This window comes from Meriones unguiculatus, chromosome 9 (genome assembly GCF_030254825.1).
Source record: "Meriones unguiculatus strain TT.TT164.6M chromosome 9, Bangor_MerUng_6.1, whole genome shotgun sequence".
Taxonomy (NCBI): domain Eukaryota; kingdom Metazoa; phylum Chordata; class Mammalia; order Rodentia; family Muridae; genus Meriones; species Meriones unguiculatus.
In genome coordinates this window covers 62,262,622-62,287,527 of record NC_083357.1, presented here as the reverse complement: position 1 = coordinate 62,287,527, position 24,906 = coordinate 62,262,622, and the positions used below count along the sequence as shown (strand labels likewise).

Sequence of the window (24,906 nt, the reverse complement as noted above, 5' to 3'; positions counted from 1 at the left end):
AAGAGGGATGAGAGGCCAGGTGGGCTGTGCATTACTAGATGCTTGCTTAAGAAAGGTCAGAGTTTTCAGGATGATTTGTCTAGAAAGGGCTTGTGGGCTGGGTCTACTCCAGTTTTTAAAAGTTTTTATCATTGGAAAAGTCATTCCTTTGAAAGACTCTTTTTTTTTTTTTTTTTTTAAAGATTCATGCTATTGCTCACTCTGGCTGGCCTGAAACTCACTCTGTACACCAGGATGGTCTTGAACACACAGAGATCTGCCTGCCTCTGCCTTCCAAGCCCTGGGACTAATGGTGTGGGCTGCCTTTGCAATGTTTTCAAAGCAGCAGTAACATGGTGTGATTAAAAAACAAAAACAAAACAAAAAAAAACCCAAAATACATGTATGTTCTGTAAATGGGGAGATTTCTCTTAGAAGGTTCCCCAAGGAAAGTTTGCATCCTTTCTCAGTTCTTTGGTTATAGGTTGTGGTGATTTGAAAATGGCCCCCATAGACTCATATATTTGCATGCTTCTCCCCCCCCCAGTTGAACTGTTGGGGAAGGATTAGGATTGAAGCCATGTGTCACTGGGGTTGGCCTTTGAGGTTTCAAAAGCCCACACCAGGCCCTGGGTCTTTTCTGCATAGCTCTCAGCTGCTTCTCCAGCACCACGCCTATGTGCCTGTCACCGTGCTCCCACCATGTAGTGAACTAACCCTCCGAAGCAGTAAGCAAGATCCTCGTTAAATGCTTTCTCTTACGACAGTTGCTGTGGCCATGGTGTCTCTTCACAGCCGTAGAACAGTGACTAAGTCATAGGTGTTGTTGAGTTGGAGAGACAGGCTTCCTCATAGTGTAGATGGCAGAGCAGCCTTGGCTTCCTGCTTTCAGTAAGTGATGATTGAAAGCCACCAAAGAAATTGCTAGCACTAATTTTTTTTTAAATATGATGGGAAATGAGTAGTCCCCTGTGATTTCTGGGCAGCCGATTGCAGTAATGGGATATGTAGCTGGAAATGCCTGAAATTCTCCAAACGCTGTTATAACACACTTTCTGTAGAACGATGCAGTCTCTTCTAATTATTTTTAAAAGGAAAGAGTTTCAAGTTAGAGAATTTCAGTCTAGTCACTAAATACTTTGACTGAGTTTTCTGCGTAAGGGAAGCAGGTATTTAGAACAGCAGTTGAAATTGCTGACCCTCTTGGTGGAGGCGGGTGTCAGGGCCAGCAAGGGCTCCGTCTGTAGTTCTTCTCAAGGAAAGTTTTCTACCTTGTTGCCAACACAACCTATTCTGTCTGCTGTGGTTAACAGGTGCTTTGTAAAATTAGCTTCCCTGGCAGTCCAGTTGACTAGCCCTCCAGGGAAGACGACTGGAGTCAGTGTTCTGGCGAATGAATCAGCCCAGGAGTATCTATGCAGAGATTGCTGGGCAGTTTGTGCTTCGGTTGTGCCCAGGGTCCAGGCAGGCATCAAGCATACAGGCTGGCGTCTGTGAGATGTGGCTGCCAGTGGGCCCTAGATATTTGAGTGGAGAGGGATTATCGTAGTGGGGACATGGGGGAGGCCTAACGTGGTGAAATTTGCACTCTCTAGTTATTGCAGCATGACTGAGTGGAGGTGACATGGCCTCCATATGAAATGGACCATGACTGAGATGTGATGATGGTGGCTGTCCGCTCTCCACTGGGGAGATACTGATGTAAATCGCCGCAGAGCATTCCCGGGCTGGAGAGATGGCTCAGCAAACAAGAGCACTTGCTGCACTTGGAGAGAACCTGTGTTCTGTTCCTAGCACCCACATGGTGGCTTACAGCTGTCCATAACTCCAATTCCAGGGGATCCCATGCCCTATTCTGACCTTTACAGGCACCCTGGACACGTGGTACACAACATACATGCAGGCAAAACGCATGTAAAATTAATACAGCTTTACAAAGAAACGTTAAAAAAGAAGTGCATTCTCGTGCCTAGGAAAAGCTCCCTGATAGTGTCACAGCTGTCACACTGCACCTGGACGCACAGCAGTGGTGTTTCAGGTCATTTCCCTATGTATAGGTCATAGTTTTCCATAGCTGCTTCCAAGATGCCTCTTCATGTTTGGTTTTCTGTTGTTTATCTGAGGCCATGGCTTAGTCTTTCTTGTTTTGTTTTTTACAGGTGGCTTATTGGCTGGGACACAAAGAGAGTTTTTGTCTGTATTCATTGAGCTTGTGTTTGCTTGTTCTTCTAGAGCAGGGGTAGGAATAGGCTGGACATACCGAGCTCCCTTTCTTCTCTGAACTTTGTAATCTTTTCCTTTCAGGATCCACAAAACCCTCCTAATATACCTAAGGCAGAAAGACTATGCGTTTTTCCTCAGTATCTCAATTGCCCTTTAGAGCCAGGTCTGGCCTCACCTGAGGGCAAAACATTACCAGCCCTTCATGCTTTCTGGTCTCTCTTCCATCAGGTGCTTTATTTGAGGGATCTTTGTTTTAATTAATTTTATGAGCATTGGTGTTCTGTCTGCATAAATGGTTGTGGAGTGTGTCACATCCTCGTAACTGGAGTTACAGTTGTGAGCTGCTACGTGGGTGCTGGGAAGTAAACCTGGGGCCTTTGGAAGAGCAGCCAGTGCTCTTAATTGCTGAGCCATCTCCTCAGTCCCTCTCTGTAGAATCTGTAGGGATTGAGTCTGGAAGGAGCCCTCCCAGAAGCAGAAACCTCTAGATCATTGGTTCTCAACCTGCGGGTTGCAACCCTTCTCGCAAACTTCTGTCTCTGAGTTGGGCATGATGGCGTATGCCTTTAATCGTAGCATTGGGGAGGCAGAGGCAGGTGGATCTCTTTGAGTTTGAGGCCAGCCTGGTCTACAAAGCAAGTCCAGGACAGCCAAGGCTACACAAAGAAACTGTTTGGAAAAACCAAACCAAAACAAACAAAAACCAAAACAAAACAAAATTTACATTATGATTTATAACAGGAGCAAAATTACAGTTATGAAATAGCAATGAAAGTAATTTAATGATTGGGGCCACCACAACATGAGGCACTGTATTAAAGGGTCGCAGCATTTGGAAAGTTGAGAACCACTGCTCTAGGTGATCCACTTTTTGACACTTAGACCAAAAATTTTGTTCTCCTTATCTTACCTACCTTAGTTGACTTTATTTTACATGGTAGAAAATAATAAGGTGGCCTTTTGGGACATTTACAGGACTCTTGGGATCTGCCTGTGATGTTTCCAGGGAGACCTCCTACTGCTTGACAGGGTAGTCCAAGAGAACAGTGACTCCAGGCTGTTTCCCCCTATCCTCTGCGCTCCCAACCAGTGTTAGCCTTGAACATGGAGGCTCCTGTTTGGGGACTAGCATGCCAAGCCACAGACTGACCTTAACACCGTTTCCCACGGGGCCTGCTGAGAGAGAGGCCTGGGCAGGAACTGCCTCTGGGAGCTTCCCCCTTTGTTACTTCCCAGTAGCCGAGAGGCCATTACAAAGGCTTCCTCCTGAGAGACATGATGCTCTATTTTCTTAAGCTCTTTGCACTCTATTCTTTAAATATCTTTAAAATATCACATGTAAATCGATGGCCAGTCAGTCAGGAGAAACCTTGCAGCTCTGGAGTGGAGACTGGCCAAAGGGGAGGCACTGTCACTGAGTATGCTGTGTACCTGGGTGGTTTGATGTTTTCCTTTCGTTAGTGTTATCATTTGAGAGTAGGCTGCATGACTGCACAGAAAAATTATGAAGCTGCCAGGAGTCACAAGACTAATAAGCAAGAATTGTAAACGTTCGAAGGGGTTATTAGAAAGAAGGGCCGCAGAGTGATTTAGCAGTTGTAGCAAGCCAGTTCCTTAACCCCTAGTGTCCTTAATTCTCACACGAATTTTTTTTAAAAAAAGATTTATGTACACGAGTGCTCTGCATGTACACCTGCATACCAGAAGAGGGCATCAGATCCCAGTATAGATGGTTGTGAGCTACCATGTGGTTGCTGGGAGTTGAACTCAGGACCTCTGGAAGGGCAGACAGTGTTCTTAACCATGGAGACATCTCTCCAGCCCTTTTTATTTTCTTTCTTTTTTGTTAAACTCACATGCACTCTTCACTAAGTGAGATCAGATTGTTTAACACAAAATGGAAGTAGATGCCAGGATTTCCAGCTGTAATGTAATGTGCAGCTTTTCTTTTGTACCAAGCATAACTTTCCTGGAAAGGCATAAGATTGCTTATGAGTAAGTAATATATAATAAATAAAACTGTAAAGTAACTGTGCAGAGTATGAGGTTGTACTTGTCTCAAGATGCAGTGGCTTTGAGTGGAAAGCAGGACCTTGCTGTTAGAGCTGGAACTTGCCCTCCCCTTGCCCAGATAAGGTTTCTCTGTGTAACCATGGCTGTCTTGGACTCGCTTTGTAGACCAGGCTGTCCTCGAACTTACAGAAATCCACCTGTCTCTTTCTCTCTGAGTGCTGGCATTACAGGCATGCACCACTGTGCCTGTTTTTTTTTTTTTTTTTAACTTGCCCTTTGTAACTCAGCTGGTCCTGAGTTCCTGTTCCTCCGGCCTCACTCTTCTGCATACCAAGCCCAGCTTGCTAACTGTCTCCTCAGGTTCTCTTAGTTCTGAGTGTGGTCTTTGTGTGCATCATTCTCCTGGAGGCTGACTCTTAATTTGTGCTGTTTCACTGTGCCTTCACGGGACACATCAGTATTGCTTTTAAACGTTCAAATAGATTTGTCTCGTAAGTTAAAACAAGTACTGTTTTATGCTGCATTAGCCTTATAGTAAAGCTATGAATGAAAACCAGTTCACTGTGTTAGTCGCAACTTCCACCCCCTTGCTTTTCTTCTTTTTGTCCCCTCCCACTTGTTCAAAGAATGAGCAAGTGAGTACTCTTGTTGCCTCGAGCTCTTTGATGTTGGTGCTCGCGTGTTAGAGACATGATGGATGCAGCTTCCTAGTTGTGGTCTGCTTTAAGTTAGAGGAAGTAGCCACTGTTTCCATCTGTCGCTTTTATGATGGCCTTCGAAGAGGTTGGCTACGGAAATGTGCTGCGCATGTGATGTTAGAGGCTGGCGGCTCTTAGGCCGGGCTGAGCTAGTGTGATCTTAATGATGTAAAGGACAGCCTGTCAAGTGCAGTGTTCGGTGGTTCCAGGTCAGGATTTCCACCTTGACCCACTGCACCGCGTTTAGAAGAATGTGTTGGGAGTCAGGGCTTCTGTGAAGGATGGAAGCAGAAAGCCAGCTGACCTGGAAATGTGACCTAGGAATGACCTGCTCTGTGAAATAAGCAAATGTTACAGACAGTGGCTCCAGTTTGATTGATGTAGGTGGGTAGCTTTTTCTGCTTTAGAAAGCAAGGTTAGAAGTCAATTAGATGATGTGGCACATACAAGTGCTCTCAGCAGCCGAGAGGTGGAGGCAGGAGGACTGCACATTAAGGGCCAGCCTGGGCTACACAGGTGAAGGCAGGAGGATTGCAGGGTAAGGGCCAGCCTGGGCTACATCCTGAGTTCAGGGCCTGTCCAAACGACATAGCAAGAAGAAAAATGTAAACAGGAGCAAATAACTTAAGGGGTCTCCTTGGTCTCATTAGCACTCTTTAACATTACTCATTATGTGGAGTGTTTGGTATAACAGGGCCGACTGGTTCCTGCCTCTTCCCCCACATGTTTATTTGACATGTGTTGGATGTCTCTGGCAGGCACTAAATGCTGTTCCTTCCGTGCCAGCCTCGAAATTGAAGCAGTAATTTGAAAGCTGGTCTTTAGTTACTAAAGTGTTACACAAGGTCTGCAATGCACCTTCCTGGCACAGTGTGAAGAAACAGCCACGGAGGACTACTGTAATGTGAAACAAAAATGGGAGTGTTTTCTAAGTTCCCTCTGGAAACCTGCTTCTTTTCCATTTGCTAGAGATCAGTGCTGATCTGTGCATGTGTGATTAGGGATGGCCCAATCTTTTGGGATTTTCTTGCTGAAACCCACAGTAGCTAGCTGCCGAGTGTCAGTCCAGTGATTAAGCACTCTAGCTTTGAAGCCAGAATCTGTTTTTGTTTAGAGGCAGGCTCTCACCTAGCCCAAGCTGGCCTGGGACCTGTTTGTATGTAGTCTTGAACTTACATTTGTCCTGCTCCCACCTCCCATGTGCTGGGGTTAAAGGTGCAGCCTTCCCATTTGCTTCTGAACCAGGCTCCCCCTTCTCCCCTCTCGGGCTTTTGGACGGTCAGCTGAGGGGTGGACTTAGGGTACTTACACTCAGCCCTGCTTGTGGTTCCAGGCCAGAGCTTAGCTGCTGCTAGATTCCCAGCTCTGTGCTCTGCCCTCCTCAGGGTTTAAAGGATAAGGGGAGCCAGGTGAAGCGGTACATACCTTTAATCCCAGCACTCGAGAAGTGAGACAGGAGGATCTCTGTGAGTTCAAGGCCAGCCTGGTCTACAGAGTGAGTTCCAGGACAGCCAGGACAATGTAGAGACATCCTGTCTCGGTGGTGGTGTGGGGAAAACAAGGCCCCGTGACTCGTCACGCCTGCGAACTGCAGTTTGTGAATGAATCCTTCAGTCTGTGCCCTGGGTGCCAGATCGTCCTCATCACTTCAGTTTTCCTTGGGTTTGGACTCAGGGTTTGGCTGGTAATTGACTCCAGGTTCTCCACAACAGGGTTATTGTAGCGATTGAGCAGAGGAGTCCCAGGTTTATACATGAGAGGTTGAGTGGAATTGCGCTGCTTCTCAGATAGGCTTCTCAGACATGCTGCTGTCTTTGCACTGGTGCAGAGCCATCTCCTGGGGCTCTTGGGAAATGCAGCTTTGGCTGGTGGCTTGGAGGGCCTATTTCCAACAGCCCAGGTGGCGCCCTTGCAGCTTGGCTTTGAGTCACACCAAGTGCTCAGGCCCTGTAGACAATCTCGCTGGAAACTAGTGCACAGGACTGATAACCTTAGACGAGCCTGAGGAACTCAATTTCTCTGTGTATCTGCTGGGGCTGAGGAGGGGCCGTGTTCTACAGAACCGGATGAATTACCGTGCCGTGAGTCAATGCAAGGTGCATTAAGAAAGTGAACAGATGATGGGCTGTTTGAGCGAACAGTCGCCCTGTTACCTCCTGTCTCATATGGCCACATGATCTTACCTGATAACGTCTCTTGAAATTGGGTTCATTTAAAAATAGATAGGATTTTACCATCACTATACCTGCCTTTGGGACCTGCCACTTCTGGCCACCTTCCCGCTCACTGGGGAACAAAGGCTGCTGAAATATAAGGCCTTGGTGGCTCCCTTCTTGGCTGTGTGGGGATACTGCTGCTGCTGCTGCTGTGTGTATGCACGAGTGTGCATGTGTGTCCATCCCTGTTGGTGTTGCCGGGTGTACAACCCAGGACCTCACTGTAGGCAAGCCTTCTACCGCTGAGCCTGTGTGTTCTACTCTGCTCCCTCTCAGGGTAGCTCTGGGCCTTTTGCTGATTTTTAACCCAGTTTGACAGTCTCCATTCTGTTTCCTGACCCAGAACTTGACCTCTTGGTTTTGTTACCACTGACTCTCAGCTTAGGAGACCCCTCTATACAAACTAGGCCTGGGTCGTCGTCTCTCTTCTCTTCTCTTCTCTTCTCTTCTCTTCTCTTCTCTTCTCTTCTCTTCTCTTCTCTTCTCTTCTCTTCCCTCCCCTTCTCCCCTCCCCTTCTCCCCTCCCCTTCTCCCTTCCTCTTCTCCCTTCCCCTTCTCCCTTCCCCTTCTCCCTTCCCCTTCTCTCTTCCCCTTCTCCCTTCCCCTTCTCCCTTCCCCTTCTCCCTTCCCCTTCCCTCCCCTCTCCTCCCTTCTCTTTTTTTAAATTCTGGGGCAGGGCAGATTTCTGCCTGTGTGTTGCTGGGCTCTGACATCTGTAGTAGTGTAGTTACAGATCCTTCCTGTGGTGATGGGGCTGGAACGCCTGTGGAACTGAGGTGTGTCCAAAGTAGCACTCCAGCTAATCTGTTACTTAACGTACATTTGTAATTGACATTATTTTCTGTGATGAAACAGGGACTAATAGTACACTTTCAGCGGTGGCTTTGGTTCGAAGACATTTGTAAAGTCAGCAGCAGTTTAGCAGACAAGTGACAGGGAAGTCAGCCAGTCCCAACCCGAAGACTGTCTTCGAAATTAGGCAGATATACAAAGCACAAGTAGTGCTCTCTCCAGAACTGACAGCAGTGCCCCACGCAGCCGTATCTTAACTGCTCCCCTCAGGCAAACCATCCACCGTCAGTGTCCCTGGGAGCAAGTTGCAGTGATGTCACTGTGGTCCCTTTGGTAACTTGCTTTGTTTATAGGACTATACGAGGTACTTTTATGTTGTTGTGTATGGGCAAGGCAGCCGACACAGTGAAGGGCTTACTTGGGCTTACGGTTTCAGAGGAATAAGAGTGTGTCGCAGCAGGGAGGCGAGACTGCAGGCAAGGCAGCTGGGGAGAAGCTGAGCTCACACACTGGCCCATAAGCAGGAAGCAGAGAGTAAATTCATAAACTCTTAACACACACTCCATTGGCACACTTCCTCCAGCCAGGCATACCTCCTAAACTTTTCAAACAGCCACTAGCTGGGAACCAGGCCCGTGGGGACATCTCATTCAAACCACAAGTGCCTCAGCTGTTAGTTCAGATAATGAAGAAGCATCGTTTTACTTTGCAAGCGAAGAGGATATGACAGGGGCTCAGAAAGCCAGAGTAGTCCTCTCATTCCCATCACACTGTCCGCCCTGCACAGGGGCTGTCTTCCTCCTGACACAGGTACCAGGTGTACCCCGGGTCTAGAAGTCTACACACCCATGATCCCAGCCAAGTCTCGTGGCTGGAAACACCTTTCCTTCCATCCTTCTACCAGAATTACACTCCCTCTGAAGACCCAACACAGATGCTGCCCTGATCCTCAAAACAGATCAGCCCTGTGCACACACACCTTCCAAAGAAAGAAACAGCTTTTGTATGCATGGTGGGCACTGTAGACGGTAACACGCCACAAAGGTAAACTCATGAACACCTTCTCTTTTCAAAGGGTTTATCTCCCAAAGGCTTTAAAATTGGGGGTGGGTGGATGGAGAGATGGCTCAGAGGTTAAGAGCACTGTCTGCTCTTCCAGAGGTCCTGAGTTCAATTCCCAGCAACAGCGTGGTGGCTCACAACCACCTACAATGAGATCTGGTGCCCTCTTCTGGCCTGCAAACGTACATGCAGGCAGAACATTGTATGCAAAATGAATGAATGAATGAATTTATAAAGGAAGTTGGGGGTGGGACGGGGTGGTGCTAGCCATAAATGAGCTAAAAGTATTTCTGAGTGTTGTTTTGAAGTTGATGAGCAGTTGAGGGTGGATGTGAGCTAGGACCTGAACTCAGCTGTGCTCTGCCACCTTGCATTCTCTTGGGAAACGTGTTTAATCTCCTAAGCAGTTCATTGCATAAAACAGTCCTCAGTGTTTGTTTCATGAGAAAGCCAATTAACAATGACCGGTGTTAGTGCCAGACCCTCTGTGTGTCCTGAGCGGGAGGCAGCTTCATTGAAAGGTACATACTAGATATCACAAGCAGGTGGCAGGCTTCCAGGCCAGTTGCTGGCAGGACTCAGACTAACGTTGCTTTGAGAATTCTTTGATGTAGCATTGATTTCTTACGTTTTCTTCCTGCATTCCAGGTTGTCCGTACTGAGAAGAACAGTTTGAACAACCGATTCTTGCCCTGGAATGAGATTGAGACAGAGGCCATACTGTCCATCGATGACGATGCTCATCTCCGCCATGATGAAATCATGTTTGGGTTTCGGTAAGGCGCTGATTTTCAAGCACTATAGTGTGAAAGTTATAAAAGCCAATCTGACCTTCTCAGCGGACAGCAGAGGGAAAGGTGAGGCTGTTAGGCATCGTAGGATGGGGCTGGTCCCACGTCTCAGTGGTTTGGGGATGACTCTTGCTTGTCCTCTTCAGAGCTGCTCTGATCCCACTAGGCTCTTCCTCCGGGGCCAGGAGATGAGAGTCTGTAACTGGCTGGGCTGGAGTTACTTCCCTCTCTTGGACCTGCAGGTCTGTCATCCTTAAACCCAATCTCCTTGGCTGAGCATAGAGGCGAGGAAGTCGGGTTTGTGTTGTAGGACGGGGCACTAACTCCTAGATGGATGGAAGGAACAACGGGCTGATTTGAGGAATGGCCCTCAGGATGTGAGTGGGTAGAGAACAAGGGCCCAACAGGAAAAAGCGGAGGAGAAGGAGGTGGCAGCAGTGGCAGCGGAGGTGACACTGACATCTGTTAAATCCATGCTGTGTGCTGGGGACTACCTGAGAACATGAGTTTTTCTTACTAACGCCCCTTGAATTAGTTAATTTAATTGTCTCTGTGACTGATTATCTGACAGAAGCAACGCAGGGAAAGATTTGTTTAACTTGGGTATTTCCTGTCGGTAGATGCTTGGCTCCATGCATGTGGATATAACAGCATGGCGATGAGAATGTGTAGAGAGGAGATTCTCTGCATCATGCCGGAGAGGAAGCAGAGAAATAGATGATTATGGGAAGGGACCAGGGCAGGATGTCTTCCCCCCTCCCCCCAGGAAGCTTGCTCTTCCAACTGGGCTTTCACCCTCTCCTAATAAAGCCATCACATTATAAACCCATCAAGGGGTGAGTCCCCTTATGAGGTCAGAGCAGCCACAGCCACAGCCCAGAGCTGTGCCTAATCAAACTACTGAGCAAGGCGAGCCCATTCAGCCCTAGGGCCTGCCGTGGGAAGTTGTAGTTGTAGGTCGATCGGAGTGAGTTGAGAAACCAGAGAACACAGCTATAAGCACTGGCAGATGGCTGGGATGACTTTGCATGCCTGTTTAACTTCGTCTCTCCCCCTGCTGCGCCGAGCTACTCTCTGAACTGGTGGCACAGGTGCTCTGGAGGCTCAGGGCAGTGTGTAAAATGTCCACAGAGGGATCAGTGAAACACCAGAGGGCGAGCATTTAGAACCTTTCCAAGAAGTTGGTATTTACGGTGGCAGCCAAGGGTCACTGTGGAAAATATATTACTAATCCTTACTCCAACACAGAAAATAATGTCAATTACAAACGTTCCGCTTGAGACTTGCCGCAGTGGTAATGCCCAAGGGGGAACGTTTTGCTTGAAATTAAGTTTTGGTGACATTTGTTGAACATAGTTTATATACAATCCCATTCACATATCCAGGTATAGAGTTTGGTAGGATTTTTGTACAGTCATTACGGTCCATTTTAGAAAGCATTGTTACCTGACAAAGGTGTCACACTCCTTTAATCCCTGCACTCAGCACCTGTATCCATTAGCAGTCACTTTGTCCTCTAGTCAACCACTAAACTTCAGGCCTATAGATTTACCTGTTGTGGACGGAGTGGCGTCCCGTGGCTGGCTTTCTTCACTCAGCCTTATGTTTCCAGGGCCGTCTGTCTCAGCATGCAACAGCGCTTCATTCCCTTGTGTGGGCATGCCACATTTTCTTTTCTTGTTTATTTAAAGACCAAGTCTCATATGTAGCTTTGATTGGCCTGGAACTTTTGGTGGTGGTGCACACCTTTAATTGGGAGGCAGAGGCAGGCGGATCTCTGTGATTTTTGGGGCCAGCCTGGTCTACAGTGTTGAGTTCCAGGACAGCCACGGCTACTCAGAGAAACCTTGTCTTGAAAAAGGCGTACACCAGTAGGCTTGTGTTGTCTTTCTTAATTTCCCTCACGGACGTTTGAATCTTTTCCTCTTGGCTGTGACACACAGTGCTGTGCTGGGCCTGCTCATATACACGTATGGACGGGAACATTTCTCTTCGCTCCATACCTAGCTGCGGAGTGACTGGGCCAGAAGGTAACTGTTCGGTGTTTTGAGCACCTGCTCCTCAGCTTTACCCATATCCCTGTCAGTGCATACATTTCCTGATTTTTACTTTATGGCTGCCCTAAGTGGCCATGAAGTGGTATATAGTTCAGGCTAGATTTGCGTATGTGCATGTGTGTGTGGAGGCCGGATGTCAACTATGACTTTAAGGACTGAGCCATCTCCCAGCTCCCCTTTACAGTTTTGGTTTTGGTTTGTTTTCTGTAACGACCATGATGTTGAGCATATTTTCAAGTGTTTAATGATTTAGTTGCCCATTTGTTGGAGAAGTGTGGATTTAGATATTTTGCCTATATTTTTTTTTTTGGATTATTAGACTTCTCTAGAGTAATAGAACTAATAGAATGAATCTCAGTCTCTCTCTCATGTATGCATGTACGTATGTATGTATATGGTGTTTATTAGAATGGCTTACAGGCTGTGGTCCAGCTAGTCCAACAATGGACTATCAGTGGAAGATCCAAGAATCCAGTAGTTCAGTCCATGAGGCTGGGTGTCTCAGCTGGTCTTCATTATATGCTGGAATCCTGAAGAAGTAGGCTCTAATGTCAGTGAAGGAATGGATGTGCTAGCGAAACGAGAGCAAGCAGACAAAGAGCAGAAGCTTCCGTCTTCCGTGTCCGTATGTCAGGTGTAAGAATCTAGGGGCTTCATTGTGACATTCTGTCCTCTTCGCCCCTTTTCCTGCCTGCACCCCTGCTCCTTGTCCCTCCCTGCTAGCTTCAGGATGTGATAGGAAACATATTTGTCTTTGAGTCGAGCTTCTTTTATGCCACACGGTGATCTTCAGCTCCATCCAGGATTTCATTCTTTGTTCCTGAAGGAAAACACTGCTGTGTCTGTGTGCCACGCTATCTCTACTGACACATGGGCACCCAGGCCACTGTGACAAGCCACAGGAAACGTGTCTCTCTAGGAAGCTGACTGGGATTCTTTTCAGTAGAGGTCAGGAAGAGGTATGGTTGGCGGTTGTATTTTAAGCTCAGGAGTCCCAGGCAGCTGGAGTCTCTGAGGCCTTCTGGAGGCTTGCCGGCTTTGCTCCAGTTTCAGCCAGTGAAGCTGGGAGCTGATGGTGTTTGTTTTGAGTTAATTATAAATCTGGAAATGGTATAAAAGTTTCTCTTGGGGCAGCAAGGTGGATCAGCAGGTATAAAAGTGCGTTTTCCTGAGCCTCATGACCTAAGCTTGATCCCAGAACCCACATAAAGGTAGAAAGGGGAAACCAGTGCCACAAAGTTGTCCTCTGACCTTTACGTGTACGTGCTCGCGCGTGTGCGCACACACACACACACACACACACACACACACACTCTCTCTCTCTCTCTCTCTCTAGTAATAAGAAAATATGTTGTTTTTTTTTTTTCAGATTTCTCAAAGCTGGCTTGAATTTACTTTTCTTTTGCATTTAACAGATGCCCTCATTTGATGGTCTGTGGACAGCTTTATACATTGGGTTTCTTTCTGGGCTCCGCTCGGTCTAGGGAATGGAGGGTGTGTCTCTCCACAGTGATTGCCTGTGGTGTCTGAGCGCTTCTTTACATGTGCCCTTTGAAGCAGGAAGAACAGGAACCTCAGGGTAGAGAAATTGCATACATTCTGTGGGGAGCTAAGGTGTCATATGCATTGAAAACAAACCTTTAAAGAAATAAACAGGAATAGGTGTCTTCTTAGGAGATTGTTATGCATGCCACCTTCTGGAGTTCCTTACCATGTGACCTTCCCACTAGACACTGGAGAGACAGACACTTGTGGGTGATATGTAGATTATTGATGACATTTATTTAAATCTGGTTTACTTGTGTCTGATTTTCTAAAGAGAGAGAAAAAAAACTGAAATAAATGGGAAAAGTTCTTAAGGGTCAAAGTGGTCAGATAAAAGCACTAATTTTAAGTGTGCGTGTTTTCAAGGGTGTGGAGAGAAGCACGTGATCGCATTGTGGGTTTCCCGGGCCGGTACCACGCGTGGGACATCCCTCACCAGTCCTGGCTCTACAACTCCAACTACTCCTGCGAGCTGTCCATGGTGCTGACAGGCGCTGCCTTCTTTCACAAGGTGAGCCGACTCTGTTCAGTGGTCCATGCTTAGCAAGGCTGAGCTTGTGTGGGGATGAGTGCGGCTGTCACACCAGCCTTTCTGCTTCTGTGGCCCTACTGTGCCAGAGGTGAGCTGTTCCTGCATTTGAAAGAGTGAGGTGCTCAGACAAGCCGAACATGGTGGCCCACACCTGGAATCCCAGTGGTCTGTAGCTAAGTAAGAGGCTTGAGGCTAGGCCCTGCAGTGAGAGCCCAGCTCAAGACAAGAAAGAGAACAAAAACCAGGCATAGAGTAACTGAGCAAAAGTGAGGACCAGGACTGCCTGTAGAGCATGGGGACTGCCTGTAGAGCGTGGGGACTGCCTGTAGAGCGTGGGGACTGCCTGTAGAGCATGGGGACTGCCTGTAGAGCATGACCGCTGCCTGTAGAGCGTGGGGACTGCCTGTAGAGCATGGGGACTGTCTGTAGAGCATGACTGCTGTCTGTAGAGCGTGGGGACTGCCTGTAGAGCGTGGGGACTGCCTGTAGAGCATGGGGACTGTCTGTAGAGCATGACTGCTGTCTGTAGAGCATTGGCTCTCACTCTGGACAGTTGGGGGCACAAGACCAAAGACCTATTGGATGTTGTTCACTCTCAGCACTGCCACTCAGATGTGGCTCAGTCAGGTAGGAGCCTGGCACTCCTATGTCTCAAACCGAATGCCAGAGGGCCCACTGTCGGCCTCTGCCAGTTTTGTCCAAAGATGTTTTCACATTATGGTTTTATGTTAGGTTTCACATTAGCATACCATAGTGCAGGTCCCTTTGGCCATCACACCTCTCCTGTTACCTCTGTATATGCTGCTTTTTTGCTTCTGGTTCTTCCTCCTGCATTTCTTCTGATTGGCAACATAACCACTGGCCTCTTGTGGCTCCTGAGCTCTTAATGAGCGCCTGGTCAGAGCTGCAGTGTGCTGGGATGTATAAAGAACACCAAAGTGTGAAAATATGCGTGAGGGAAATTATGAAATACCTTAGGTTTTTATGGTAATGCGGTTGTTTTGGGCAAATGGTTAAGTGAAGTATTAATTCTACTCTTATTCTTCTATTTGTTTGTCTGTTTATTTTGAGACAGGGTCTCTTTACATAACCCTTGCTGTCCTGGAACTCACTCTGTAGACTAGGGTGCCCCTGACCTGAACTCAGAGACCCACCAGCCTCTGCCGCCCAAGTGCTGGGACTGAAGGCATGCGCCACTTGGCCTTTTTCTCTTGTGGTAGTGCTGGGCATCAAGTTAACCTGGAGCACGCAAAGTACTCTGTTGCTATGCGACAGCTCCAGCTCTTGAGGTTTAAGAACATGGTTGTAAGGACACTTAAAATGCTGCACAGGTTCATATTACATTCATTTTTAAAAACTTTTAATTCTTCCCAGATGCGTGTGTGGTGTGTCTGTGTATGCAGGTTTTGTTTGCATGTGTATGGGCAGGCCCAAGGTGGATGTCAGGAGTCATCCAGGATCACTGTTCTAACCTTACTCATTAAGGCGGGCTCTCAGTGAAACCTAGAGCTTGCAGATATGGCTAGTCTTGGTAGCCAGCTTGCCCTGGAGATTCTGTCTTCTCCGCCTTCCCACGCTGCAATCACAGATAGGCTACCACACCCATCTGGTATCTGTAGGGGTCTGTGGGCCCCAACTCTAGTCCTTAGCCTTGCACGGCAAGCACTTTTAACCACTGAGTCATTGCCCCAGCCCTTGTATCACATTTCTTTTGAGTGACGCTGGCCTGTACTTTCCCTCTGAAGTCTTCAGCGGGGCTCTGAAGAAAGAATCCTGTTCTGAATGAAGATGGAGGGCGTGTGCAGCTCTGTGGCAGAGTATTGTCCTAGGATGCAGGAGTCCTGGGTTCCATTCCCAGCACCACAGAAACCCTAGTCACTTCCACTGCCCCCTCACAGAATGCCTTTGCCAGCTCCTGGACCCACTGGAGTAGCTTGTATGAAGGCTTTGCCTCCCTTTTCTTGTTGACTGTCAAGATAGTAAGCTGACACATGAGTTGCTCTCACAGTGAAGGTCTACACTGCAAGATGCTCATCAGGCTTCCGGTCCCTTGGTGCCAGAAGTGCATCCCTACTGTGACCAACCCCTGGGTACCTCCCTGCACACACCCCCAACAGCCCCTAGAGCCAGGCATAGTTTTTGCTGAGAGTGAAAGATGCCTAACAGTGTTGTGGTCCTTTCTCTCCGGACAGTATTATGCCTACCTGTATTCTTATGTGATGCCCCAGGCCATCCGAGACATGGTGGATGAGTACATCAACTGTGAGGATATCGCCATGAACTTCCTTGTCTCCCACATCACACGGAAGCCCCCCATCAAGGTAGGCGCTGTTACCTGTGGGAAGGTGTGTGCATGCACACTTCATTCTTCCTTTTGCCTTCGTGCAGCTTGTGCCGGTGCCTTGTCCAAGTAGCGTGCTGGGCACTGTGTGAAGTGGTGGTCTTCAGCCTTTCACTGCGCCCCAGTTCAGTTCCCAGCGTCCTGGAACTCCAGGTCCAGGGGATCTGATGTTCCTTTTTGGACTCTGCAAGCACTGCACTCAATGTGCATGTATCCACAGACAGACAGACACACGTACACGCACATAATTAAAAGTAAGACTGTAAAGAAGCCGTGCAGAGACCATTGCTTCAGTGAAAACAGAGGGTGTATAAGACCCTTTTCTGCTGTGGGCTTGTGGCTGCGGTGAGAACTGGTGGAGGAGCAGCGGGTAGGTGGACCGAGGAGGGCTGAGGCTTTGTACCTGAGTGTGCATCCCTACACTGCAGCCTCCTTTAAGATAAACGTTTCATTGAAAACATTTTGTTTAAGATATATTCGAGTTGTGAGATGGTGTAAATGCCCGCCTCCCTGCCCTCTCCTTGGTGGACACTGAGTGTGACCCTGCACTCATGTGTCATAAGCTGGAAGGCCTTGATGACAGGTCAAAACGGAATGAGCTAATTCATGGTGAGACCGAGTTAAATTATCTAAGTGCAGGTTTATTGGGAGCAGTGTGGGAGGAGGAGGAAGAGAGAGAGGAGAGACAAAGAGAGGAGGAGAGATGCAGAGAGACCAGAGGAGAGGAGTGGGGAAGAAAAGGGGAAGGGAAGGAGAGAGTGGGAAAGGGGAAAAAGCCCGGAGGAACCAAAATGTATGGATTATATAGTGAAGGGCTTCAGGGAGAGGGGAAGCCTTGCCCCTAGCTAGAGGACGAGGTGTGCCAGCCACACCCTGCAACGGGTAGGGACCTAACACTTCTGTCCTGAGCCTTAGCCTGTCCTGTTTCTGTTCCAGGACCAGGGTTGCCTGTTTCAAACTTCCACAAATGACCTTATATCTTTCTCCGTGTCTCTTAATCATCTTGCTTTCATAATTCTGTCTTCTTGTCAGTATTTCCCATTCTGGGTTCTAATTTCAGTGCCCTTCCCTTGCTGACTTTTCTCTTCACGCTCATAGGTTGAATGTCTGTACAGTTTCTGAGTACCTTTGGAGAGTTCCTCGTGAACATAAACATGGGTCGCAGCCACCCCTCATCCTGCTGCTCTGCACGCTCCTGCTTTTGCTTTCTGCAGGGCTTTCCCCTGCTCTCACTCCTGTTTCTGACTGCTTGCAGTGCTGCAAAGGGCTTTGCCTTTCTTCCTGTTGCTGGGGCCAATGCCTGCTTGAGACCAGTTTAGGCTTCATGATCATCTTGGGGTGTGCAGACACACACGGGACTTGAATTCCTATCTCAGTCCCACACAAGACATCCTCAGACATGACTAGAGGTGTGCTGTTCCCCTCCGCCTTAGGGATGAGCTCGAGAAGAAAACTTTTGTCGCCTTTGTCTGCCTCCTCCACCCAGGTCCCCTCCTGCAGGGTCTCAGGCTCAGGTCTCCAGCCAAACTTGTAGAGGGTTTCCTGTGTTAATGGTTGGCTACTTGTGACAACGCCATCATGTTACATTTTTCTAATTGCTGAAAATCTTAATAATAGTCTCACCGTTTTCTTATGCTTTAAATGTAATTTTCTCAAACATCTTTTTTAATGGCTATGTAATTGGCTAGTTTTCTAGTATTTCACTGTGAAAACATAGATGAAACAAATAGCTGCATACCAACGTCTTACTGTGCCGCCAAGATAAATACTTGTTCAGGCTGGTAACACTGGGTGTGCTCAGACTTGCGATCTGTTCAGAGTGGTGATTGGAAAAGACTCCCATGAATGTTTTGGATTCATACACACTGGGCTGGGTGGAAGTAGCCACACAGGACACGGCAGCCTCCCTGGACACGGCATTGGCTTGGCCGCACCGCAAGACCCTGTCAGCAGTCCTGCCGTGTGCTCACGCTGCCCTTATTCTCCCCCTTCCAGGTGACGTCAAGGTGGACTTTCCGATGCCCAGGGTGCCCTCAGGCCCTGTCGCACGATGACTCTCACTTTCACGAGCGGCACAAGTGCATCAACTTCTTTGTCAAGGTGTACGGCTACATGCCTCTCTTGTACACGCAGTTCAGGGTGGACTCTGTGCTCTTCAAGACCCGCCTGCCCCACGACAAGACCAAGTGCTTCAAGTTCATCTAGGGCCTTGCCGGTTTGGAGGAGACAATGAGCAGAGTGGGGGAGTCGACCCCAAGGTTCCCGGGTGTTGAAGGACCTGGGGGACATCGGTGGGGCAGGGCCCAGAGCCGTTGCTGGGAGGCAGCAGGGCAAGTGGGTAGGGGTAGCTGTCTTTATTTTGAAGTCAGCCACACTGGACTCAGGGCTTCCGCACAGGGCACTGACCGATAGTGAACACTGAGGACTGTGAGGACTCTGGTGAGTCACTAGTTCCCAAGCCCAGGACGGCTGGTTTGTGGTTTTTAAATTTAGTAACAGCTATTATTATTTAAAGAGGAAGTTTCACATCTGCCATTCAAGGCTTATTTATATGTGTGGTATATGTACACACACGTGTATATACATATATATGCACACACACAACACACATATATACATACATACATGCATACATACATATGTATTTGGTGGGCTGAGGGTGCACCCGAAATTTCTGCCAGTCTCTCCGAGGGAGGGACCCACCTGGCTATGTATTTAGGGGGAGAGGGTTCTGGCCCTGTTACCTGGACTGTCACGCGCACCCCACCCTCCAGTGGCCCTGGCTGCAGGAGAAGCCGGATGAACTTGGCCTAGGCAAGGTCTGCTGACGTACTCTGGCCCCGTTCCGCCGCCTCAGTGATGCTCACTCAGCTTCTGCTGGAGGCTGTTCAGTGGGGACTGGCATGTTCGGAGGCCTCAGGGATTGGAACCAGGCAGCACCAAGGTGTCACTGGCTCATTGATGTCCTCCACTTTCTCTTGTGTTGGAGCCGGAATGAGGAAGCAAACAGTGAGGCAGGGGTGACCCCTGCACTGCCCACCCTCCCGGGGACACTGGTGCGGGGCGCTGGTGGCCAGTTCCTGTAGTGCTTGTTTCTCTCAGGAGACAACAGGAGATTGGCAGGCTGGCTGGGAGCTTGTGTGCTGTAGACCAGCCCATTTCCTTTGAGGATTCCAGAGTCTTACTGCAAGGCACGTGCCTTGGAACGAACGCCTGGGTGAAATTCACTTCCCTGCGTCTGTCTGGACTTCCATCCTGTGTTACGCCGTTTTAGACCCCCGATTCTGTATTGGCTGCAGGAAGCCCTTCCCTTCAAGGTCTAGGGTGTGCTAGAACCTGGAGGCGGGATTTGCTGGGTGAGTTCTGGGCCGGTCTTGGAAGTTACCAGGCATTCGCTCCCACATTACCACTGTCCACTCGCTGTTTATGGTTTTGCTGGAAGGGCTGAAAGTGAAATACGCTCATTTTGGGTGGGGCGGCACCGGTAGACAGCGCTGGTCAGGGATTCAGCCTGTGGCCTGCCTCCCCAGCCCGCGTGGTTAGGTGAGTGTCTCCAGCTGCCAAGCCAGAGCTCAGGGCTGTCCTGGTCATGCTCCTGCCTTAAGCCAGTTCCGTCTTCCTAGGCCCTGATGTGTGCTGCTGCTGGGGCCCTCTCCTGCCTGCTGTGCTCACTTCTCTCTAGGTCCCTCCTGCCGTAGGGCCGCCCTTGGGCCGGCAGGACCAGGCTGCTGCAGAGCTTCCACTGGCGTCTTCTCTAACCTGACACCTAGGGCTGCCTGGGACATTTGGTTCTTGGCAACTCAGCAAAGGGGTCTAGACTCCTTACCCCAACTCTGTCCTCTCACTATTCCTTGTAGCAGTAGCCCTCTTCCCTCAGGGGAGCCAAAGAGTGTGGTGTTTTGCGCTAAATATGTGGCTGCTATTTTATCTTTTTTTTTTTTTTTCCTTCCCAGTATTGGGGATGGAAGTCAGAGCTGTGGGTGGGCATCCCGACAATCGCTCTGCCATGAGCCCCAACCCTATCTGTCTTGTTTCTTTCAATGTGAGAACTTGTAAATTGATGCTGTGGCACCCAATGAGAGAGTCAGTCTCTATGGTAGGACCACTTCTGTAGGGCACTATGAAAGCTATGGTCACTCCTGGATGTCACCCAAATGTGTCTGAGGGATAGTGATGTCAGAGCGTCCTGTGGGGGTGGCATCCCTGGGCCTGGTGGGAAGACTAACTGAACAGCCCCAGCAGCAAGTACTGTGTACCGAGGGTCCGTCAGAGGCAGAGCAGTGGGACCCTGCTGTTGATTTGACTTGGGGTTCTAGGGGTCTTGCTTGGAAACGATCGCCCCACTGCGGAGGCGGGAGCCTGCCTGGTGTTGGCTGGCTGCTGCTCACCATCGGTTACCTCCTCATACAGACTCCTAACAGAGGTCACACCCAGCCACCTAGTCTCAGCTCCCGGGGCCAGGGCAGCTTTTGTTTTCCTGTTGCTCTTTATCTTGAGGTCAAGGGCCACCCACCGAGTGACAGCCCCCCTCCCCCCAGGTTGCCTCCTAACCAGTGGACCACCTATAGTGCTCCTGTCTGGGGTGGCCTTGTTAGTGAACATGGAGCATGAGGGTGGGGCTGCCTGCGGTGGCTCTGGGAACATAATTTGTCCATCTGTCTGCCCCTTTCAAACCATGAGCACAAAGGTCTTACGTTGGATTTTTGTAAAAAACAAAATAAATGGAGACTTTAACTCAAACTGTTTGGGGGTGCTTTGTTCTTCTCAACAAGGACGGAAGAGTTCCCTGTGTCTGGGTGCCTGTCTGGTTTCAGTGGCTCCTGTATGGCCAGATGGGAGCACTTCAGCTTTGGCCAGGAGTGGTAGGGGAGCTGGACAGGTGTTTTATTTTGTACACTAGCTAACCTGTTACTATGGAAACGTTTAAAAAAGATTTTATTTTTATTGTGTGCATGTGTGTGTGGCTGTGTTTGTGTGTAAGCACATGTGTGTTGCTGCTTGCTGAGGCCAAAAGACAGTATCAGATCCGCAGCTGGCATTCGGTACAGTTGTACTGGTACTGAAGTCCAGTGTTCACAAGAGCGACAAGTCTCTTAACCACAGAGCCATCTCTGGCTCCTCCTATTGAAAGAATCAGACTAACTTTGTAACCTATATTTCTTTTAATTGCCTTATAACTTATATTTGCAAGTTTTAGGCCCATGTTAATTAAAGCCTCTTAGTGCTTCTCCAGAGAACCGAGGAATGTAAAAGTTCTTGACATTAGCCATCTGTGAGGGCAGAGATAAGAAAGAGAACAAGCAGAGATCTCTACTAAATGGAGAGAAAATCACTGGCTGGTGTCGGTGAGATGGGCTTTGTTTGGAAACTGCGCCAAATGGCCCCAATCCTTCTCCTGACCTTTGATCCAAAGCCTGTAACCCCCACTCCTCAGAACAGACATGGGATGAGTTACCCACCCACATTTAACTGTGGATGGCAGGAAATTCCAAACTGACTTGACGATCAGATATTCAGGGCTGACTGGACCTAAGGGTGACCAGAACTGACCAATTATTTTAAAAGTTAAACACTTCCTCCAACCCTAAATCGCCAAGAAGGCAACCCCAGGAGATTCCCGCCTTGTGTCTTTTAAAAACCCAAGGTCTTTGTCTCTCGGGGCCACTCCTAGCTGACCAGCAGGGGTGACCCCATTGCAGTGGTCAAGAAGAGTGAGTCTCTTGCATTTTTGCATCGATGGATGATTAGTTTCCTGAGTTCTCTTCATACCTTCTTATATTTAGGCTCTTGGCGGGCCTAACACTATCGGCTTTTGAAAATGTGCTCTGGTGTCCTGTGCTGACCTGGCAGGAATGGCTTCTAGGAGCCACTGCCACAGCACAGGCCTTTGGTGTCTGCACCTCAGGATTTGAGCCTAGGTTGAGAGCAGGTGCAGGGGACAGATGGAGGATGGAAACCCAGGAGGGCCTGGAGCGGCAGGCCCTCTTCTGGCTCTGAAGGTGGGAGCCCAGGGCACTGACCTCTAAGGCTGGTAGGACCTAAAAGTGTCCCCCTGGTGGGGCCAGCTGTGTGTGCCGATGTGGGCCTCCTGCCGTAGTTCTTGTTACTTCCTGCCCAGGATACGGAGGGTGAAGGAGGCAGAAAAGTCACACTGCGCACAGAGTGTGCCCGTTTAGAGTTTCTGGTTAGTTCTGCCTCAGACCCACCTGTGGAATCCAGAGTGCTGGAGCTGGATATGTGAGGTAGGGCTCTGGGCTCTGCAGTGGGGTATGTGTGCTCAGACTGTGCTGCCCACAGCACTGGCAGGGTCATAGCCACCTGTCGGGTTTTGCTAAGTCGTAAGGACCACTCTGGTACCCACGAACAAATGTGATTGACGGAAATAAAGCAAACTGCTTGTCTGTACGTGTGTTTCAAGTGTCAAGGCCCTGCTTAGTTGCTGCAGATGCCCTTGGACTGTCTCCTCCTGAGAAGTACCTGCTGGCTGACGGTGGCCTGTGTGTTCTGATGCCCTACTTCACCCACTGAAGGAGGAGCATCTAGGGAGGAAGGGCAGCACCAAGGAAGCCAGTGGTGGGCCCCTGATGGAAGAGTGTCTGACAGGCGAATCCACGGCCAATTGGGGGAAGAGGACAGGCAGATTGAGCTGGATTGCATCCAAGGTACCCAGGCATTGAATGACCTGGGGACATTTGTGAGGAGTGGACTTCAGACCTGCTGGGGGAGGTAGCAGGAAAGGTGGAAAAGGGGGTAGCTCTCTTGAAATGAGCCATTTGAGCATTTCAGTGACGAGTGAGCTAGGTGTGATGGTGCAGACCTGTTGTTTAAGTACTCCCGAGGCAGGAGGATTGCCTGGAGTTCAAGGACGTCTGTTTCCCTGAGTGCAGCTATTGTAAAGAAAGCTTTTGTGAACACTGGTGAGCAGGTGCTCTCGTGGATCTGCCTTCCTCTCTGCAGTGAGTGCCTGTGAGTGGGGTCTTGGGGTGATACACATTTGTACGGTTTCCTGGGAATCTGGGAGACCTTTCTCCAAAGCGGTCCCTGCATTTTTGTGTTTGCAGTGATGCGGAGCGGTGTTCAGTTCCCCGCGCTCAGCGGCCTGTGGTGCCAGTCTTGGGTTTGAAGTTCAGACCACATTTCCTGGTGACTAGCGATGGTAAGCATCCTTTAAACTCCAGCATGCTGCTTTTCTTATTAAATTTGTTTACTGACACTTTCATACATGTGTATGATTCACTTCATCACTTCTCCAGCATCCTCTCCTTTCCCTCTCACTCTTGTCAATCTCCCTTCACATGCCCATGCCTTGTTTTCTTTTGTGACCCAGCTGAGTTTAACCAGGGCTGTCTGTGTGACCGTGAACCTGGTGGGCTAACCAGTGGGTACACAACTGAATACAGTAACTCCCCTTGTAGAGTAGCCAATAGTTTAACAGAGAGGGGTAGGGGCCCATGAGTCCCTCCCCCATCCGTGGCTGACGATGGGCATAGCCAGTCCTGTACAGGCCAGTCCAGGTAACTAGCTGCTGAGTTCATGGCTACAATGGCTGTATCATTTTGTAGCCCTTCTCCCTGTGTTCTGGCTCTTACATTCTTCTCCCCCCTCTTCTGGCATGTCCTCTGAGCCTTAGGAGGAGTTAGTATAAATGTCTTGGAGCCCTGCACTGTCACTTATTCTTAGCACCTTGATGTGTCTGTACTCGGCATCATTCATAGGGAGAGGCTTCCAATGAAGGCTGGCAGCATTCGTCTGTGGGGCCAAGTGTAGATCTTTAGAAGGCAGTTTGATACTATGTCAGCCTAACTAAACACCTGTAGTAAGTTACCTGCTAGGGCCTCTGACTTCCTAGCCCATTTTTGGCCAGTTTTTCAGGACCAGGCATAGGTTTTTTTCTCCCATGGAGGAAGACTCAAATCCAGTCATAGACGTGGGCATAGGTCACCTGCCAGGTTAGGATTGGTTTATAGAGTTAGCAGCTGGGCAAGGTCTTGATGCTTTTCTCCTTTAGCAGATCAGTAATAAGAAAGCTAGCTGGCAGAGAGCAAGTTCCAGTGCAGGTTTGGCTTGATTTTTGTAGTTTTTGCAACCAAAGGTTGCAACAGGGTCTTACCATATAGTTCTGCTGGACCGCCACAATGAGGGTTGGTGAGGTGGTTTGAATAGATTGGGCCCCCATCGACTCATGTGTTTGAATGCTTGCCCATGGGGTGGGGCACTACCAGGAGGTGTGGCCTTGGAGTAGGCATGGCCTTGTTGGAAGAAGTGTGTCACTGGGGGTGGGGGTGGGGGTGGTTTCTGAGGTTTCCTCTGCTCATGCCCTACCCAGTGTGGAAAGAGCCTCCTCATGGCTGCCTGCGGATGACAGTCTTCTGCTGCTGCCTTTGGGTCAAGATAAAAATCTCTGCTCCTCCAGCACCATGTCTGCCTGCACACTGCCCGCTTCTTGCCATGATGATAGTAGACTGAACCTCTGAAACTGTAGGCCAGCCCCAGTTAAATGTTTTCCTTTATAAGAGTTGCCTTGGCCATGCTGTTTCTTCACAGCAAAGGAAACCCAAACTAAGACAGATGCCAAGAGCTTGTATTATCTTATGGGCCTCGGAGGTCTCCCTGACCAACTATTCATGAAGCGATCCAACAACTGACTCTAGGAGTTT

The 24,906-nt window shown here is 49.0% G+C and overlaps 1 protein-coding gene and 1 long non-coding RNA gene across 4 annotated transcripts in view; both read left to right on the top strand.

The window, feature by feature from the left end:
* The window catches only part of Extl3 (exostosin like glycosyltransferase 3), a 43,681-nt gene extending 22,692 nt beyond the window's left edge, over nucleotides 1–20,989 (top strand). For 2 of the 3 annotated variants that reach the window (XM_021654418.2, XM_021654412.2), the window contains 4 exons: nucleotides 9,632–9,759; nucleotides 13,743–13,887; nucleotides 16,101–16,229; nucleotides 18,245–20,989. In XM_021654418.2, the coding sequence (XP_021510093.1) occupies nucleotides 9,632–9,759; nucleotides 13,743–13,887; nucleotides 16,101–16,229; nucleotides 18,245–18,454 (612 nt within the window). In that variant the 3' untranslated portion in view covers nucleotides 18,455–20,989. The remainder of the gene's footprint in view (nucleotides 1–9,631; nucleotides 9,760–13,742; nucleotides 13,888–16,100; nucleotides 16,230–18,244) is intronic. The other variant, XM_060391332.1, reaches the window with a different exon arrangement.
* A 2,323-nt stretch (nucleotides 20,990–23,312) lies between these two features.
* Nucleotides 23,313–24,906, top strand: part of LOC132656492 (uncharacterized) — a 78,791-nt gene continuing 77,197 nt past the window's right edge. The window contains exon 1 of the long non-coding RNA XR_009594240.1: nucleotides 23,313–23,405. This is a non-coding gene — a long non-coding RNA (uncharacterized LOC132656492). The remainder of the gene's footprint in view (nucleotides 23,406–24,906) is intronic.